The sequence below is a fragment of the Lutjanus erythropterus genome, chromosome 24 (genome assembly GCF_056507025.1).
Source record: "Lutjanus erythropterus isolate fLutEry1 chromosome 24, fLutEry1.hap2, whole genome shotgun sequence".
Lineage (NCBI taxonomy): Eukaryota > Metazoa > Chordata > Actinopteri > Lutjaniformes > Lutjanidae > Lutjanus > Lutjanus erythropterus.
The window spans coordinates 19,363,045-19,380,000 of NC_139340.1; the positions used below are offsets into that span (position 1 = coordinate 19,363,045).

Here is a 16,956-nt window from a genome sequence, read left to right on the forward strand (position 1 = left end):
GACAGGCAGACTTCACAGTCGAGCTTCTTCTTCTGTGGTTTTAGCTCGTCCCTCATGTGAGATTCGTCTCCTTGTTAGATTAATTTCAGTGAAATTATCTGAGTTGGAGAGATGGTGCGTTCAAGTGCTGCTGGGAAACATTCAGATCAACTTTCAGGAACCCATCATGTGTAAATATGTGTCACATTAGATTATTAAATTAAATGATATTTTATTCTGTTGTGTGTGAATGTTTGTCCTTCATTTAATAGAGTTAAAACATAAAAATCAAAATGTTCTTTCATGTCCACAAACAGGTGAATTAAAATTGAAAAATAAATAAATGCCGTTCCTGTGTTCACATACGGGACCGGAAGTGGGCGTGGCTTACACAGGAAGTCCCATTAAATCACTCACATGTTTTATTTTCGGGTCTAGAATTTATCTTTAAAGCATCAGGTTGATTTAATATTGACACACAGTTAATTTTGAAATATATTTCCACATCCTCATACTGTACTCTGTTATTATTTTAATTATGAAGTGAAGCCCAACAGCAGCTCCGCTTTAGCTGAGAGACAATCAGCAACAAGAGACAGAACAAAATACTGCAGTAATACTTCGATTTTTCTTTCTTCTTTTTTTCATAAAATTATATTTTCCTCTAAAATCGACTTTATCTGAACTTTTTTCTTTGTTTTCCAAATGTTGATGATTTTGTACTAAAGTTTTCTGATTTGTCCTCCTCTGTTTAAAAGATGGTGTGTTTGCCTGTATGGGTGTGTATCAGTGTGTATCAGTGTGTATCAGTGTGTAGTTGTGTGTATCAGTGTATAATTGTTGTTGTCATGAGGACGGTCGTCATGTGATCAGCTGATTCTCTCAGTTTAAACTCAGACGGTCTCATCAGTCTCAGTGGGCTGAACACAGAAACACGGTGAGTTTCTTCTTCTCTTCAGTCACATTCATTAAATAAATGTAATTAACTTTTATTACGTCTCATTAAAACTGAACTGTAAACTCATTTATTTCAGTCAGACTGTTAAAGTTTCTGTAAGTGAGTGACTGTCAGTCTGAGATTATTGGACAAAGCTGCATTTAAATCTTTGTTTGCATAGATTTGTTCTTTATTTAAATTTTATTTTCAATAGTTTGGTTTATAAAATGTTAAATTTCATCAAAAATCCAACCAACTCATCAGCAGGTTAAAGGTGATTTGAACAGAAGGATTTCATGCAGACTGTTTTTAACTGTTTCTGTTGTTTATAGATTTAATAATATAAAGCATGTTTGATTTTTGAATTCAGAGAAACATTGATATTGATTTGAGTATCACAGACTTTTATTTTGTACGTTTTAATCCATCAGTCATTTTTAAATTAAAGATTTGAGATTAAAAGTGAGGTTTGACTGAATAAATATGTGAGACATGTTTTGTTTGTGAAATCATCAGTTGTGTAACATGTTTCTGGGTGTGGTGACAAACCCTAACTTCAAAACAGAGGGACGACCCAGTCGCACTGTTTTATGTTACAGCAGCTTTAAAAAACTGACGTCAGTTCTGGAAGATTCTTAACAAGTTTCTGTGAGTTAGACAAAGTTTTTACATGAAGTTTCATGAGACTTTGAAAAAAGTTTCTGTACATTTGAACTATATATATTTAATGTTTAACAATCTTTAACTCCTCACAGTGAAAAACAACATGAATGTCTAAAAAGGTGGTGATTTGAACCTGAGGAACAAATGATCAAGAGTCAAAGATACAGAATTTTTTAGGTCTTTAAGCCTCCAAAATCTGACCGTTTGTTGTAGAACCAGAACCACCTAAAACCTCAGAACAAACATGTCAGGTGTGGTTTCAGTTTGTTCTGCTGCCCTCAAGTGGACAAAGAAGAAAATCTAATGATTTAAATCCTATATTAATGTGTAAAGATAAATAATAAAGGACGGAGAGTGAAGCCCTGAGGGACTCCACATGTGATTATTAACACTGTCACAGGGTTAATCATGTGACTTTAGTTCTGCTGGATGTATAACTGCACAACGTTTTACTCACACAATGACTTTAAGACAATAACGTTCAAATATTTTAATCCTTTATGCTCATGATCTGTATGCTATGTTTTCTTTGGACAAAATGTAACTTTTGTAACAGTTTTGTGTTGAAGACACAGAAAACAAGCTACAATTTAACTTGAATGTATTTTTTCATAATTTCAGCATCATGGCGAGTAAACTGGATTTGTCTCGTCTGACGGACGAAGAGGCCAAACATGTGTGGGAGGTGATTCAACGAGACTTTAACCTCCGAAAGAAAGAAGAGGAGAGACTCGGGTATGTAGTCAACATCCATCCATCATCCATCCATCCATCATCCATCCATCCATCATCCATCCATCATCCATCCATCATCCATCCATCCATCATCCATCATCCATCATCCATCCATCCATCATCCATCATCCATCATCCATCCATCCATCATCCATCCATCCATCATCCATCCATCCATCCATCCATCCATCATCCATCCATCATCCATCCATCATCCATCATCCATCCATCCATCATCCATCCATCATCCATTCATCCATCATCCATCCATCATCCATCCATCCATCATCCATCCATCATCCATCCATCCATCCATCCATCCATCATCCATCCATCCATCATCCATCATCCATTCATCATCCATCCATCCATCATCCATCCAGTTTAACCATCCATCCAGTTTAATTCATGTTAGGTTTAGTTAAGTTTGTCTTCCATCCTGACTGTCTGTCGTATCATCTGTTATTTCCCTGAAGTTAAAGCAACAGGTGAACAAACAAAACGTACCGTTACCTTCAAAAAATTACAGATTACTCAAAAAAAAGTACACAGCTCAAAAAATATCAATATATTGATCTGTCCGTGCCTCTATGATGAAGGAAAGTCAAAGTCGAGTCTTTCATCTTAAACTTTTATTTTGTCATGTTACATTTTTACTTCGTCGTGTGATTTTCTGGTGAAACTTTGATGTTGTGAAGTTGAGCATGAAGTGTCTGAATGAATCCAGCGTGTCAGAGCTTCCTCAGCTCACCTGCACAGGTCTCCCGTCCATCTGTCCTGTAACAAACTCAACTCTCTCCTCTCCCTACGTTCATCAGCTGCTTGTTTCTTTGAATCGACTCGTTCATGTGAGTTTTAGTGGAATGTGTTGGTGAAAGACGTCGTTGTTGTTTGAGTCGATCACAACTCGGTCACACGGACAAGAGTCTGCAGCAGAAAACAGGAAGCTCACAAAGACGCTCTGTTCCCTGCTGAAGACTCCAACTCCCATCAGCCCCGGGGGCAAACACACTCAGAGACCTTTTTTATTTCTTTAAACTGGGAGTGAGACCCAGATGAGTTTCCTGAGAAATCTGAGTCATTGTCTGTGGTCATAACTGATAACTGATAATCAATAAGGACATGACTGATGATCAGCTGAATGAATGAAGGACTCCTCTGTGACTGTGCTGTTATAATCTGATAATAACTGTGACTGTGCTGTTATAATCTGATAATAACTGTGACTGTGCTGTTATAATCTGATAATAACTGTGACTGTGCTGTTATAATCTGATAATAACTGTGTCATTCAAATTTAGTTTGTCATCTCATTCACACAAACGCTCACATCTGTGAGTCATGAACGAATCATAAATCAATAACTGATACAACAGATACAGATTTAATGATACACACAACAATAAATAAGTAAAATTAAGACCAGGTCACAAGGTTTGTATCGCCAAAACAAAGACCAGTTTACCCAGAAGCCTTTGGGACAAAGCAGCCATTGTCTCAGCGTCAGAACAGACCAGTCAGTACAGACCAGTCAGTACAAACCAGTCAGAACAGACCAGTCAGTACAAACCAGTCAGAACAGACCAGTCAGTACAGATCAGATATTTCCTGATCAGACTGATCAACTTTAATGTTTGTAGTAAATCTGCAGTCATCGTGTTTCTCATCATCTTTTCTTCTGACACTCAGTCAGTGTTTGTTGAAGTTTTAAAGGTCAATTCTGTCTCATTCTTTCTTGATATTCGTCTTCAGCTGATCAACAGAGAGTAGTAGTAGTAGTAGTAGTAGTAGTAGTAGTAGTAGTTGTAGAGAGTAAAAGTAAAAAGTTGTCAGAAAAATAAATGTAAAATACAGATACCTGAAAATGCCACTGAAGCACAGGGACAAAGTATTTGTACTTAGTTACTTCCCTCCTCTGCATGTCTTTGTGTTCACACTCAACTGAGATCACGTTAAACATGGCGGCCCTACCCTGTCTGTCTGTCTGTCTGTCTGTCTGTCTGTCTGTCTGTCCTCTGCAGTGAGTTGAAGACTAGGATCGAGAAGGAGGACTCGAAGCAAGAGCTGCTGGGTTCTCAGAGTCAGGTGTCCGACTCGCTGTGCATCCGCTGCCTGCAGCCCTTCAAGTTCCTGGTCAACAGTAAACGTCAGTGTCTGGACTGTCGCATGTACACCTGCAAGTCCTGCAGCCGCTACAACAAGAAGGAGCACGGCTGGGTGTGTGACAACTGCCGCATGACCAGGTGAGGCTCCCGCAGGTGGGTGTGGCCACTAACAGGCAGCACGGGTAAGGAACATTCAGATGCCAGCACTCTGACATCATCAAAAAATGACGTCATGTGATGATGCTGATGATGTGACATTAAGACAAAATGGAGCCTCTTTACTGTGGAAGACATCATCATTAATTAGCTGCTAATTATGACTGAAGGTAGAATAGTGTTTGCATGGAGCCAAATATAAACACCTGTTCTACATGTTCCACATTTTTACTGTGAGCTAATGTAGCACGTAGCATGTAGCATGTAGCATGTTTGTGTTAGCAGTTGGTGCGACTGCGCTGTATTTTCATGCCAGAAACTAAAAAGTGTCAGCTTAGAGCCTGCTGTGACTTCAGGAGGCTTCAGCGCTTCACCTGTCCAGGTGAACTCTGCGTTTTACCCACAGACATTAATTTAATCTAAGATCGGTTCTAATCAGAGTTTAGCAAAACCAGGTTTAAGATGAATGAACCCAGATTTAAAATAAAGCAGAGCTCTGTTACACAAATCCAGGTTCAGTGATGTAAACTGAAATTTATTTGATCAATATGCAGATGTTTTATTAAAATAAATTAATTCATTCATAAATTCTATCAGGACATAGTAAATAGAAAAGAGGAGGGACAAACTCTTAACTTTCAGTCGCTTCAGTATTTGTTAGCTCGCTAAAAGTAAAAATGCTGGATTGTTTTGCTCGCAGGTTTCAGTTTAAAGTTAATACTGGATGACAGTTTAAACTGGAGTTCAGCAGAATTCAATGTAATCTTTAGAGTAAAAACTGAACTGAGGTTTAAATGTAGTTTTCAAGTTTGGTTGAACTTGATTTAAAGTTTAATGTTTTGTTGTTTGTGTGTCTGCAGGGTGGTGAAGATCGGTACCGCCGGCTGGTACCATGACAACGTGAGAAACCGCTTCAAACGCTTCGGCAGCGCCAAGGTGATGAGGTCACTGTACAAGAGGCTTAACGGAGACGGTGAGTCTGCTGTGACATCACTCTTACCTGTAGGACTCACCTGTGTGGGCGGGTCCTGGGACAAGACAGACACCTTTAGCATCTGAGATCTTTGACTTCAAAAGTTCAACCAAAGATCAACAAATTCCTCAGATTTTTATTAAAACTGAATCACAGGGAGGTTACAAGGTTTACTCGCCAAACGTTTGATCTTTTAAAAAGTATTTTACACAATAATTGAAGAGTAAAAATCAAAAACTGTTTAGAATGAGTGATGGTATATTTATATAAATGTAGCCAATCAGATTTGTTTTGCAGCATTAAAAGAAACAACAACAATAATGATGTAAGAAGTAACATTTTCCTTCTTTTTTTTTTGGATGCTAAATGCTACGTGCTAACAAGACTTCCTGTGTTTGTCCGTCAGGTGGTCGTGATGACGACACTCAGAGTATGCCGGACGTCCACAGCCGTGAGTCACTGCACATAAACATTAAACTGACAGGAAGCAAGATCACAAATGTAATCTGTAATCTAAGATTAATTATTAAAAAGAAATGAACACAGATAATAAGACTTATTAAGATATATTACCACATATTAATGTTTCTGAACATTTATTAACATAATCTGCTGTAAAAACAATGAAATGACACAGATAATCAAGCTTTAACTCTTTTTGTTTTTGTACCTGCAGACGTGTATAACGGCGCCGAGGAGGAACACGGAGAGGCCGACGCTCAGCGCTACAAAGTGGTAACATGGAAGTACAAAAACACGCCATGTAACGTGAAAACTGCAGCTTTAAAACTCATTAATTCTTGTCTTTCAGATGAGGAAGAGTAAACGTCTGCTGTCGGTTCATCCTCTGGACTTTGACCCTGAGGAATATTTCCCTCGCTCACGACGGCCGTCTGCACAGGTACGAGCACACCTGCACTTTCAACAATTCAATCCACATCTTCTTTGTTTATTTTTGAAATTGTTCAAAAATTAAACTGTGTGTGTGTGTGTGTGTGTGTGTGTGTGTGTGTGTGTGTGTGTGTGCAGCAGATGCAGGAGGATCGAGGTTACAGAAATGATGTGGACTACGACATGTACAATCACCGAGGCAACCGCAGGAAGAGTCTGGACCGCTACGCCATGAGAGCAGGTACGTACACACAGTACACACAGTACACACACACACACAGTACACACAGTACACACACACACACAGTACACACACACACACACACACACACAGTACACACAGTACACACACACACACACAGTACACACACAGTACACACAGTACACACACAGTACACACACACACACACAGTACACACAGTACACACACACACAGTACACACAGTACACACACACACAGTACACACACACAGTACACACAGTACACACACACACACACAGTACACACACAGTACACACAGTACACACACAGTACACACACACACACACAGTACACACAGTACACACACACACACAGTACACACACACAGTACACACAGTACACACAGTGTACACACAATACATACACACACAGTACATACAGTACTCACAGTACACACAGTGTACACACAGTACATACACACACAGTACACATGTACATAAAACACACGGTTCAGACTGCTACACTGGAAGTAAAATGATCTGCTGGGTCTCATTGGCTGCTGTGAGTCAGGTGAGCTACAGGTGAGCTACAGGTGAGCTACAGGTGAGTCAGTTAAAGGTTGTAGAGCTCCATCTAGTGGCTGAACTGTGTTTGATTGAGACGAGTCAGCTTTATTTCAAACACAGAGACGATTCAAAATTCTTCACAGGAGCAGAGAAACATTCAATAAAAACTTTATAGACAACGACAGGATGGAAAACAGACGAGACAAAAATTAAATAAAGTACAAAAGAAGGAATTAAAGGTTCAGAATTCACCTGTCTGTTCTCACCTGTGTGTTCTCACCTGTGTGTTCTCACCTGACTGTCCTCACCTGTCTGTTCTCATCTGTGTGTTCTCACCTGTCTCTTCTCACCTGTGTGTTCTCACCTGTCTGTTCTCACCTGTGTGTTCTCAATCTGTGTGTTCTCACCTGTCTGTCCTCACCTGTCTGTTCTCACCTGTCTGTTCTCACCTGTCTGTTCTCAATCTGTGTGTTCTAACCTGTCTGTTCTCACCTGTGTGTTCTCACCTGTGTGTTCTCACCTGTCTGTCCTCACCTGTCTGTTCTCACCTGTGTGTTCTCACCTGTCTGTTCTCACCTGTCTGTCCTCACCTGTGTGTTCTCACCTGTCTGTCTTCACCTGTGTGTTCTCACCTGTGTGTTCTCACCTGTCTGTCCTCACCTGTGTGTTCTCACCTGTGTGTTCTCACCTGTCTGTCTTCACCTGTGTGTTCTCACCTGTGTGTTCTCACCTGTCTGTCCTCACCTGTGTGTCCTCACCTGTCTGTCTGTTGTCACCTGTCTGTTCTCACCTGTGTGTTCTCACCTGTCTGTCCTCACCTGTCTGTTCTCACCTGTCTGTTCTCACCTGTGTGTTCTCACCTGTCTGTCCTCACCTGTCTGTCCTCACCTGTCTGTTCTCACCTGTCTGTTCTCACCTGTGTGTTGTCAGATGACTGTGGAGACAGCAGGATGGTCCGGACTCGCTCTCTGTCTAAGATCAGCTCCTCGGTGGCTCGGCAGCAGTACGTCGACACCTCTGATGAGGACGATTACCCGAGATACGCCCCCATGTACCAACAACCCCCCCACCGCCGCCGAAACAGCAGAACGTCCTCCCAGGAGAACCTGGGACAAGCCCCGCCTGTAAGAAAGAACAGTCCGTGTTTGTCCACGATAAGTGGAACGTGGTTGTGTCGTTCTGATGTCCCTCTGCTCACGTTCTGTCGTTTGACTTCGTAGATGAACGAACTGAACAAACGTATGTTTGCCATCGAGAGTCTGCTGAGCCGTTTGGAGGAGAAGATGACGCCTGCTGACGAGGTCAGTCCATCTAACGATGTTCTCACACTGAGAACGTGGGCGTGGTTAATAATCTGACATCATCTGTTATCAGGTCAACATCATTAACACAGATCACTTTCTTGCAATTTTCACTTGTTTCCACAATTTTGTTGCAAAAAACACCTAAAAAACACTTTGCAGCACAAATCTCAGGTTTTTAAAAAAGCTGCCATGAAATCAGACATTTTAGGCAACAATCTCCCAAAAAAGCTGTGAAGTTCCGTTTGGAGAAATCTCTCTTTTATTTTGAAATACTGACCTGAAATTCCTCCATGAATGTGTTTCCTGTCGTCCTGCAGACATCGACCCCGTCGGGTCAGAATGAGGAGGAGAAGCTGAGGAGGAAGCTGAGCGAGCTGGCGGGGAACCTGAGCGATAAGGGCCTGTCGTCGGACGACGACGCCGGGAAGAAGTCCTTCTCTGTGGGTAAAGGTGCGGCCGGCGTCAGGGGCGGCCCGGTGGTCACCCTGGACTCTCTGAGGGACAAAGAGCTGAGCTCGTCCAGTGACGAGATGCCCACCGAGGCTCAGAAGGTAGGAAGGAGGTCAGGACGGGACGTCTGACCCGACTTACCTCAGGGCTCAAATTCAGGGCGGAGTTTACAGCCAATGGGAACCTGGAGGTTTTCTGAAACAACGTCAGTGTCAGATCTGATTTTCTGTTTGAGCTGCGATGAATCACAGCGCAGAGACAGAATATTTAATGTTCAAACTTCAATGATTTACTCATAAATTAGTGGAAAGTTTTTTACGGACGTCCAGGATCCCGTTTGTGCTGAACGCAGTGATGAGGCGAGTGCTTCCCTGGCATGGCTCAGCTTCTCCCCAAAGAAAAGATCAGAATCCATCAGGAAAATATCTAAACAGATGTTTCAAATATTTTGATGTTTGGGCTTTTCTCATGATGAAGTTCCAGTCCAAAGACTTTTCTTGTATTTATCAAAGATAAAAGGTATCTGACCTCTGAACTCTTCTTCTGTTGAACTGTGGTGTTTCTGGTAGAAGTAGAAGAAGAAGATCAGACTGCATGACGTCCTCCTCACTAACCGACTGCCTCCTGCGTTAGTTAACAACCCTCAGAGCTGTTCGCTGCTCGTACGGCAGCTTGTTTGAATGTGACGGTCAGCAGCTACCTGCCTGGATCAGACGCCTGCAGCTGCCCTCAGGGACCAGGCTCAGTTCTTCTTCAGTGGTGTTTACCTGAGTTATGGAGGATTCATCAAACTCTTTTCTAGAATCTTACTGAGCCACTGAAGCCCCGACGCGTCGTCGTATTTTTTGATGAGTAAGAACAAGATGGATCTGATTTATTATCTTGTCGACAGCGACAGACTCAGTGTGTCTGGAAGCTTCATGCTTTCATTTGACAAAAAATGTTTTCCCTGATTTTCTGAATTAATGAGATGCCTCAAGATAAAACATGAGCTCGACTCGGCGTGACGTGAAGAATAAACCACGCCCACTTCTGGTGTTCCATCCCGTATAAGCAGAGACAAACAGCACCGGGGCTTTGGCTGGTGGACAGGGTTCTTCCATTAGGGGCTCTGGGTCAGCTGGGGGGGTAAGAGATTGGGGTCAGTCTTCAGGGGCCCCGGGAACGGGCCCCGGGAACTGGACCCGGGAACGGGCCCCGGGAACTGGACCCGGGAACGGGCCCTGGGAACGGGCCCCGGGAACCGGACCCGGGAACGGGCCCCGGGAACGGTCCCCGGGAACTGGTCCCGGGAACCGGGCCCCGGGAACGGGCCCCGGGAACTGGTCCCGGGAACTGGGCCCCGGGAACGGGCCCCGGGCACTGGACCCGGGAACGGGCCCCGGGAACCGGACCCGGGAACGGGCCCCGGGCATGGAGAGCCTGCAGGAGGAATCTCATGAATTCAGACACACAGAGTTAACATTGACTTTCTGCAGTGAATGTTCTACTCTTCCCTCTATGTTCTAACAGATGGAGCACATCTGTGAGGGAACAGTTCTCCTGTTCTGTTCAGATTTACAGTAGATTTCCCTCTCATCAGAAAAAACTGTATGTCAAAAAGTCAAAATACTCAGATACAGTAATATTTGTAACTGAATATCAGACATCGGTCCTCTCTGTGATCAGTCCAACTCATCAATGTTCCCACAGATGTGATCAATAAAGTACAGATCAATAACACTCAGTCATGAACAGTTTGATAAGGAAACAGCGTCCAGGCCGGTAGCTGCGACAGGATCGGTTCTGATTGTTTTCCAGCTGCTGACATCTGTCCTCTACATGGCTTTCAGAGATCGACTGCCGCCGCCCTCTGTGACCTCACCACTGAGGTCCTGAGAACCATTAATGCCACAGAAAACGCAATGGTCGAGTACGGCCTCTCAGAGCCGGTCGACAGATCCCACTTAGTAGGGACTGACGTTAAGCAAGCAGATGATGCTTTCAGGGAACTTGAGGAAAATGTAAGCTTCCAACATGAACTGCACGCCTCGTTGTCCCCTAACGTGTTTTTGTGTGAAGGTCACAGTGAGCCGAACCCCTCGCCTCGTCTGACGCATGACAGAAACGTGTGGACTGGCTTTAATCTCCCCGCTGCTGTGTCACACACAGGACTGAGCATCTGTAAAACACACCGCAGGAAGACGAGCTCGGCACTTTTTACACAGTTATCAATGATCAATAATCAGGCTGCATCAATACGACCTGATTATTACTGTGAGACGATGTTTTCTAATCACAAGAAATCAATCTGAGAAAATCACTTCATGATTACAGTAAAAAGTCTAATAATTATGAGAAAAGTGAGATTTATCTTCAGTTTTTTTTATGACATTCTCATTTATGATTAATTATAATAATTTATAATTATTTAATAGAAAATTCTGATACTGAAATATTTTCTCATAATTTTCTTACATCATGTTTTATCAAAACTAAAATTATGAGATGTTCTCATAATTCTGATAAAACCATCATGTATGTTTCAGAATGAATCTTTAAATTATGAGAAAAAAATCTCATGATTCTTAAATCTGTAAAAAAATAAAGAATGAAACATTTCGATGATAAAATGTGATCAGAAATAAAACTTTTATTTCTGATAATTAGAGAAAATCATGTTTCTCATAAAGATGAGAGAAGACGATTGTTTTCTTGTCAGAAAAGTTTCTTGTGTGATGAATAATTCTGTCATGAAAACTTTTTTAATTATGAGAAAAATTATTTGTTATTGTGAGCAAATTCTTGAATATTGATCCAGTGAGATCAATAATTATCCAGATATATGAGAACGTCGTTAATGAGCTTGATGAGATTCTGAGAAACCATCAAACATTTTCTCAGATGTTTGTTTGTTTATTCTCATGAGGAAACAATTTTATAAACAGAAAAAAAAAACAGAACTTTTCCTTTAAAAACGTTCTAATATCAGCTGATATTGATAATCAGACGATCAGATGATCAGATATCACAGATCACCTGAACCAGTTTTACAGTCATGCTCAGTCCTGTCGTCGTTACAATAATTATCATCGTGGTTGTGCTCAGTGGCGTGGCGGCGTGTTGGCGCCCTCTCACGTCTGTTTGGCGTCTCACCTGTCCAGGTGTACATGGCAGCCGGTCAGTCGTACGAGCTGGAGACGAAGCTGCGACGACTCGAGCAGAGCGCCAAGAACCGTTTCGGAGGGACGACGGACTCGGAGCTGTCGGAGCTGGAGGACGTGGTGGCGCTGACCGCCGCCAGAGTCCAGAGCGCCGAGAGCGAGGTGAGTTCTCACGCACACCTGTCCGAGGCTGAGCCGTGATTGGTTCGAGTCAGCCGGCGAAGATTTCCTTTTAATATGAGATATTTAACTTATTACAGGAAAATAATCAGACGAGGAAACGTCAAACTGTGAGATTTAAAAAAAAAAATTGTGGAAATTATGAGAGAATTATCTTGATATATTGATTATTGATCCATCTTTCACAAACACATTTGATAATTACTGTATTAATCTGTCAGTTATGACAGAATGATCATTATAATTATTATGAAATGTTTATGTTGTTGTTTATTAAAAGTGTCACATGATGATGATCTGTTTCATTTCATATTTACAAGAAAATAATCAGTAAATATTGATGAATGAATTGATCTCCTGACAAACTGCATCATCATAAAAAGGTCTTGACTGCGGGACGATTCGTCATTCATGTCAATGCTGGAGTGTCCACAGACTTTTGTCCTGATGTTTTCTCTGCAGGTGTCTGATATCGAGAGTAAGATCGCAGCTCTGAACGCCGCGAGCTCCAAGAAGAAGGTCCGCCCTCTTATTTATCAATCACAGTCATTCAAAACAAACACGTTTGTCAATAATTACAGAAATATATTTTATTATGCAATTTAATCAATTAATTACACGACACAAGATACTTATTTCTAACAACAAACTATTATAATTACCTTTATTTTGTGGTTCTGCTGTGTTGTTTCCATGGAAACTGAAAAAACAACAGATGCCATGAAAACAATTTTCTGTTCTTATTTATAAAAGAGAATAAAACAAAGGTGAGTGGAACAACAATGTAACAATATTTAAAATATTCAAGTAGATAAATAAAAATAATCTAACAATTCACTTCCTGTTTGGATCAATTTGTTGGAGCTACAGTAACCTGACCCAAATATCATAATGTAACTTGATTACTTTCTGTAACTGTAATATTGTGACACTGTTGAGCCTAAAATAATGTTTGTTTGATGTTTATTATTGTTTGTACAGAATTAATTCAGCACAGTTCAAGGAAATGATTTTATTTTATTTCTGTAACTGTAATGGATTACAGTTACTGCATCTTAAATACATAATCAGATCATATAAAATTAAACTTCATTAATCCTGAAGAACAATCTTGTGGTTGAAATGCATTCTGGGAAATGATTTGATTTGTTTTTAAAACAGGTTTCTGGATCTCATCAGAGGAAAAAGTCGACACAAGACTTCAGCAGTAAGAAACTCTTTTATTACTTTACATGAAGAAAATCAATAAATCAATTAATTAATAATAATAATGATAATAATTTACTGATCAAAATGAATTTGTGTCTTTTTGTTTTTATTTGTTGTTGACAGGAAACACAAACGGAGCTCAGTGGAAATCCAACAACCTGTACTGAAGACGAGCAGCTGACGTCTTCCTCCTGCTGTCATCTGCTTCTTCTGCCAAAAAAACTTCATGGTTGAAGAGAAAAATGTTTGTAATCGTCCTTTAAATCAGTGCAAACATTCCTGAGGTCTCCGAAAAAAAACAACGAAAAAACAAAACACGTCAAATCAAATTCAGACAAAAGCGTTTTTTCTTTTCTAACCTCAGAAACAACATGAATGTTTTGGTTTTTATTTTGAAAATACCTTCAACTTTCCTGAATTATTAAACAAACAAACATCACGTCTCAAAAGAAATGAAAATAAAATTTACTAAATAATTAGAAATTTTTAAAAAATGTGAAAACATGTCAAGTTTCTCACTTTTATTTTGAAAATATTGTCAACTTTCATGTCTCAAACAAACAAATAAATAAATAAATAAATAAATAAATAAATAAATATCTTTACAAATACAAAACTTTAAAAAACATGAAAAAAGTGTCAATTGTGTTTTCTCTCTTTTATTTTGAAAATATTGTCACGTTTCCTTTATTATTAAACAAATATCATCACATCTCTTAACAGAAATAAAAATAAATTACATAAATTATTTAAGTATAGAAAATGTAGAAAGACATGAACTCACACAGAAACATGTCAATTAAATACATTTTATTGCTTTTATTTTGAACATATTGACAACTTCCTGTACTTTTAAACAAACAAAAAAAAAAATAAAAACTGAAATCTGTGCAGCAGGATAAAACTGCTGTGACAAAACTGAAACATCAATAAAACTAAAAAATACTGAAACATTCAACATGAATTTGTTACATAATCAATGAAAATGATTCTCAGTCACCATGAAACTATAAAATAAAATTTAAAAATATGTTAAAATTAATGAAAATCTCCAGAAAGAAAAAAGAAAATCAAGAAGTGAAATCAAAATATGTCCAACTTGGAATTAAAAGTATTAAAGATGATTTTTGAAATTAATCAAATATATTAAAATGACAAAGATATTAAAAATATATCAATAAATAAAAGATTCACTAAAATAAATGAAAGCTGGTGAATTTAAAATGATGTTTTCAGAAATTACCTTAAAAAAAAAAAATCATAAATCTTTTCATGTTCTGAAATGAAAAATATTATTTCCTTTTATGATGTGATCAGCTGAGATGAGAACTGCTGAAACAAAATAAAAACAAATGATTTCAGGAATTAAATAAATGAATTTTTTGAATCTGATGTGACGTCAAACGAAGAAACATTTTTTAATCAGAAATAAAATTAAATGAAAATAAAATTAATAGAAGAAGAAAATGAGTTTGTTTGAGTGTAAATGTTTCATATCACTCAGATTTAATGAAGAAATTAAATGATGATGATGATTATTTTTTATTTTTTATTTAATCTTAAACCCTTTTTTGCTCGACGTATTTTGGCAGCATCAAGCTTCTGCCGCCGTGAATCGATCAACTGGGTTTGATTCCTTTTTTTCAGCATTTCTGATCACTGCTAATACGATCAATAAAACCAAAGAGTCAGTAGAAACACAACATAACTTGATAAGTATTGATTGATCGATTGCTGACTGCAAACTGGATGTTATTGATCAGTTTTGGTCACATTTGATGTTTAGAAATATTATTGTTTAGTTTGTTTGATTTATTGATTATAGATGACATGGAACGCTGTATTGATGATCATAATGATGTCAGTGTTTGGCTTTCTGATTAAGAAATTAAAAGACAAACTTTGGAATGATTGATGACTTATTGATTCTGTGAAAATAAATTGGCCAACTTCCTCATTTTATTTTGAAAGAGGTAACCGGAAGCAGTATTCAGCGTTCTGCAATAAAAGATTAAAGTGCTGGAAGTGATGTCAAGCTATTAAGAGACAACTTCCGGTGAGAACTTTCAAAATCAAAGCACACACTATTTTATATTTAATAAAACATATTACTAAATCATTAATTCATATTTATAAATTTGTGTTTGAATTTTGACCTCAGTTTTTGGTTTGTGCATTTTTTATGTTTTTATGATACATTTCTACTATATTCAATTAATTTAATTAAATATATATGTAGATTTGATTTACTCATACACATATACACACTTTTGTAATATTATTTTGTATTAGTTATTCTTAATAACTTTTATCTGTATTTTTTAACTTTTAATTTAAACAAACAAACAAACACAAAATAGAAACGCATTCATTTTTCAATATTACTTTTTTAAAAGTAAAATCTGACTCTTTAATTTCACATTTTGTAATCAGTTCTAAAAAAAAATAATTACATGCAATTCCAACACAAACATGAATTGATTATAAGAACTATCGTTATGTCTATATAATTTTATCTTAATTATTATCAGTGAAAGGAGAAGTTTATGTTCATTAAAAATCATAATTGCCTGTTTTTATTTTGAAAAACAGTCACTTCCTGTATGTATCTAAATGTGTGTAACTTGACAGAATGAACATCCTCCCCTCCACAATAAAAGTCTGTTCCCTCCTCTCTGTCTCACTGCAGCGGAGCGTCCTGTCCTGTCGGGGTGCGTTCACGGTCCGGAACCAGCCCACCTGCGGCGTGTTTACTTCACGGTCTCGGAAAAAACCAGCCCGGTTCTCTCATCAGGAGCTTTAAATGTCCGCGGCGGGCGGGCGGCTGTTGACGATGGCGGATTAACGAGCTTACCGGGGCCGAGTTACCGACGCTGCTCGCTGAACGGAGGCAACAGACAACCACAGCCGGTGATTTGAATGTGTGTTTCCCGGTGGTTGTGACGGTGGCTGCTGGCTGAGACAGGATGAACAGCGGCGGCAGCTCGGGCCGCAGTCGCTCCGGACAGCCTCCGAAAATCATCTTATTTTGATTTAAATCATATTTATTTATTATTTGTACTCTCTCGGAGCCCGAAGCCGGATTTCGGGGTCAAGAACACCTTTGTGGACCATTCGGCTCCCGTTAAAACAACCCGTAACGATGGAGTCCTAACCGAGAATCGAGAGAAGGTGACCGCCGAACTGCGTCAGAAAAACAGCGATTTTTTCATTGAAACTCATTTCTTAAGTGTTTCTCCTGGTTTGATGAACCGGGTCTGAATGTTCGACACCACAGCAGACCTCAGTAGATATTTCGGGTGCAGGTAGAACCGTCCTGGACCATGGGCACGCAGGGACCGGGCAGGAAGAGGATCCCGAACCGGGACAAGCTGACGGCCGAGGACGATGCTCTGAACCAGATAGCACGGGAGGTGAGGCTGCTAATCGATACTGTTATTAATCTGATTGATTAGTTCAATAT

General features: G+C 39.4%; 2 protein-coding genes across 6 annotated transcripts in view; both read left to right on the forward strand.

Moving 5' to 3' along the window:
* Positions 1-1,453: 1,453 nt before the first annotated feature.
* mlpha (melanophilin a) lies at positions 1,454-13,699 on the forward strand. Of its 5 annotated transcripts, XM_084714066.1 has the most exons (16): positions 1,454-1,564; positions 2,201-2,314; positions 4,336-4,557; positions 5,436-5,548; positions 5,955-5,999; positions 6,225-6,283; positions 6,360-6,449; positions 6,578-6,680; positions 8,138-8,331; positions 8,428-8,508; positions 8,829-9,062; positions 10,794-10,964; positions 12,105-12,266; positions 12,747-12,803; positions 13,446-13,491; positions 13,617-13,699. In XM_084714066.1, exons 2-16 carry the CDS (start codon positions 2,205-2,207, stop codon positions 13,658-13,660), a joined length of 1,731 nt encoding a protein of 576 aa, XP_084570192.1. In that variant the 5' UTR covers positions 1,454-1,564; positions 2,201-2,204; the 3' UTR covers positions 13,661-13,699. The 5 variants fall into 5 exon arrangements, with proteins under 5 accessions (XP_084570192.1, XP_084570193.1, XP_084570191.1 ...); XM_084714067.1 differs by lacking the exon at positions 1,454-1,564 and having other exon boundaries at positions 1,650-2,314; positions 6,581-6,680; XM_084714065.1 differs by lacking the exon at positions 1,454-1,564 and having other exon boundaries at positions 1,651-2,314.
* A 2,459-nt stretch (positions 13,700-16,158) lies between these two features.
* Positions 16,159-16,956, forward strand: part of lrrfip1b (leucine rich repeat (in FLII) interacting protein 1b) — a 27,093-nt gene continuing 26,295 nt past the window's right edge. Inside the window, exon 1 of the mRNA XM_084714121.1 lies at positions 16,159-16,906. Within this exon, the coding sequence (XP_084570247.1) occupies positions 16,817-16,906 (90 nt within the window). The 5' untranslated portion in view covers positions 16,159-16,816. The remainder of the gene's footprint in view (positions 16,907-16,956) is intronic.

Excerpts from the sequence above, each read along its gene's own strand:
- mlpha (XM_084714066.1), top strand. The coding sequence starts at position 2,205 with ATGGCGAGTAAACTGGATTTGTCTCGTCTGACGGACGAAGAGGCCAAA. Across the intron at positions 6,450-6,577 it reads CACGACGGCCGTCTGCACAG|CAGATGCAGGAGGATCGAGG; the intron begins GTACGAGCACAC and ends GTGTGTGTGCAG. Across the intron at positions 12,267-12,746 it reads TCCAGAGCGCCGAGAGCGAG|GTGTCTGATATCGAGAGTAA; the intron begins GTGAGTTCTCAC and ends TTTTCTCTGCAG.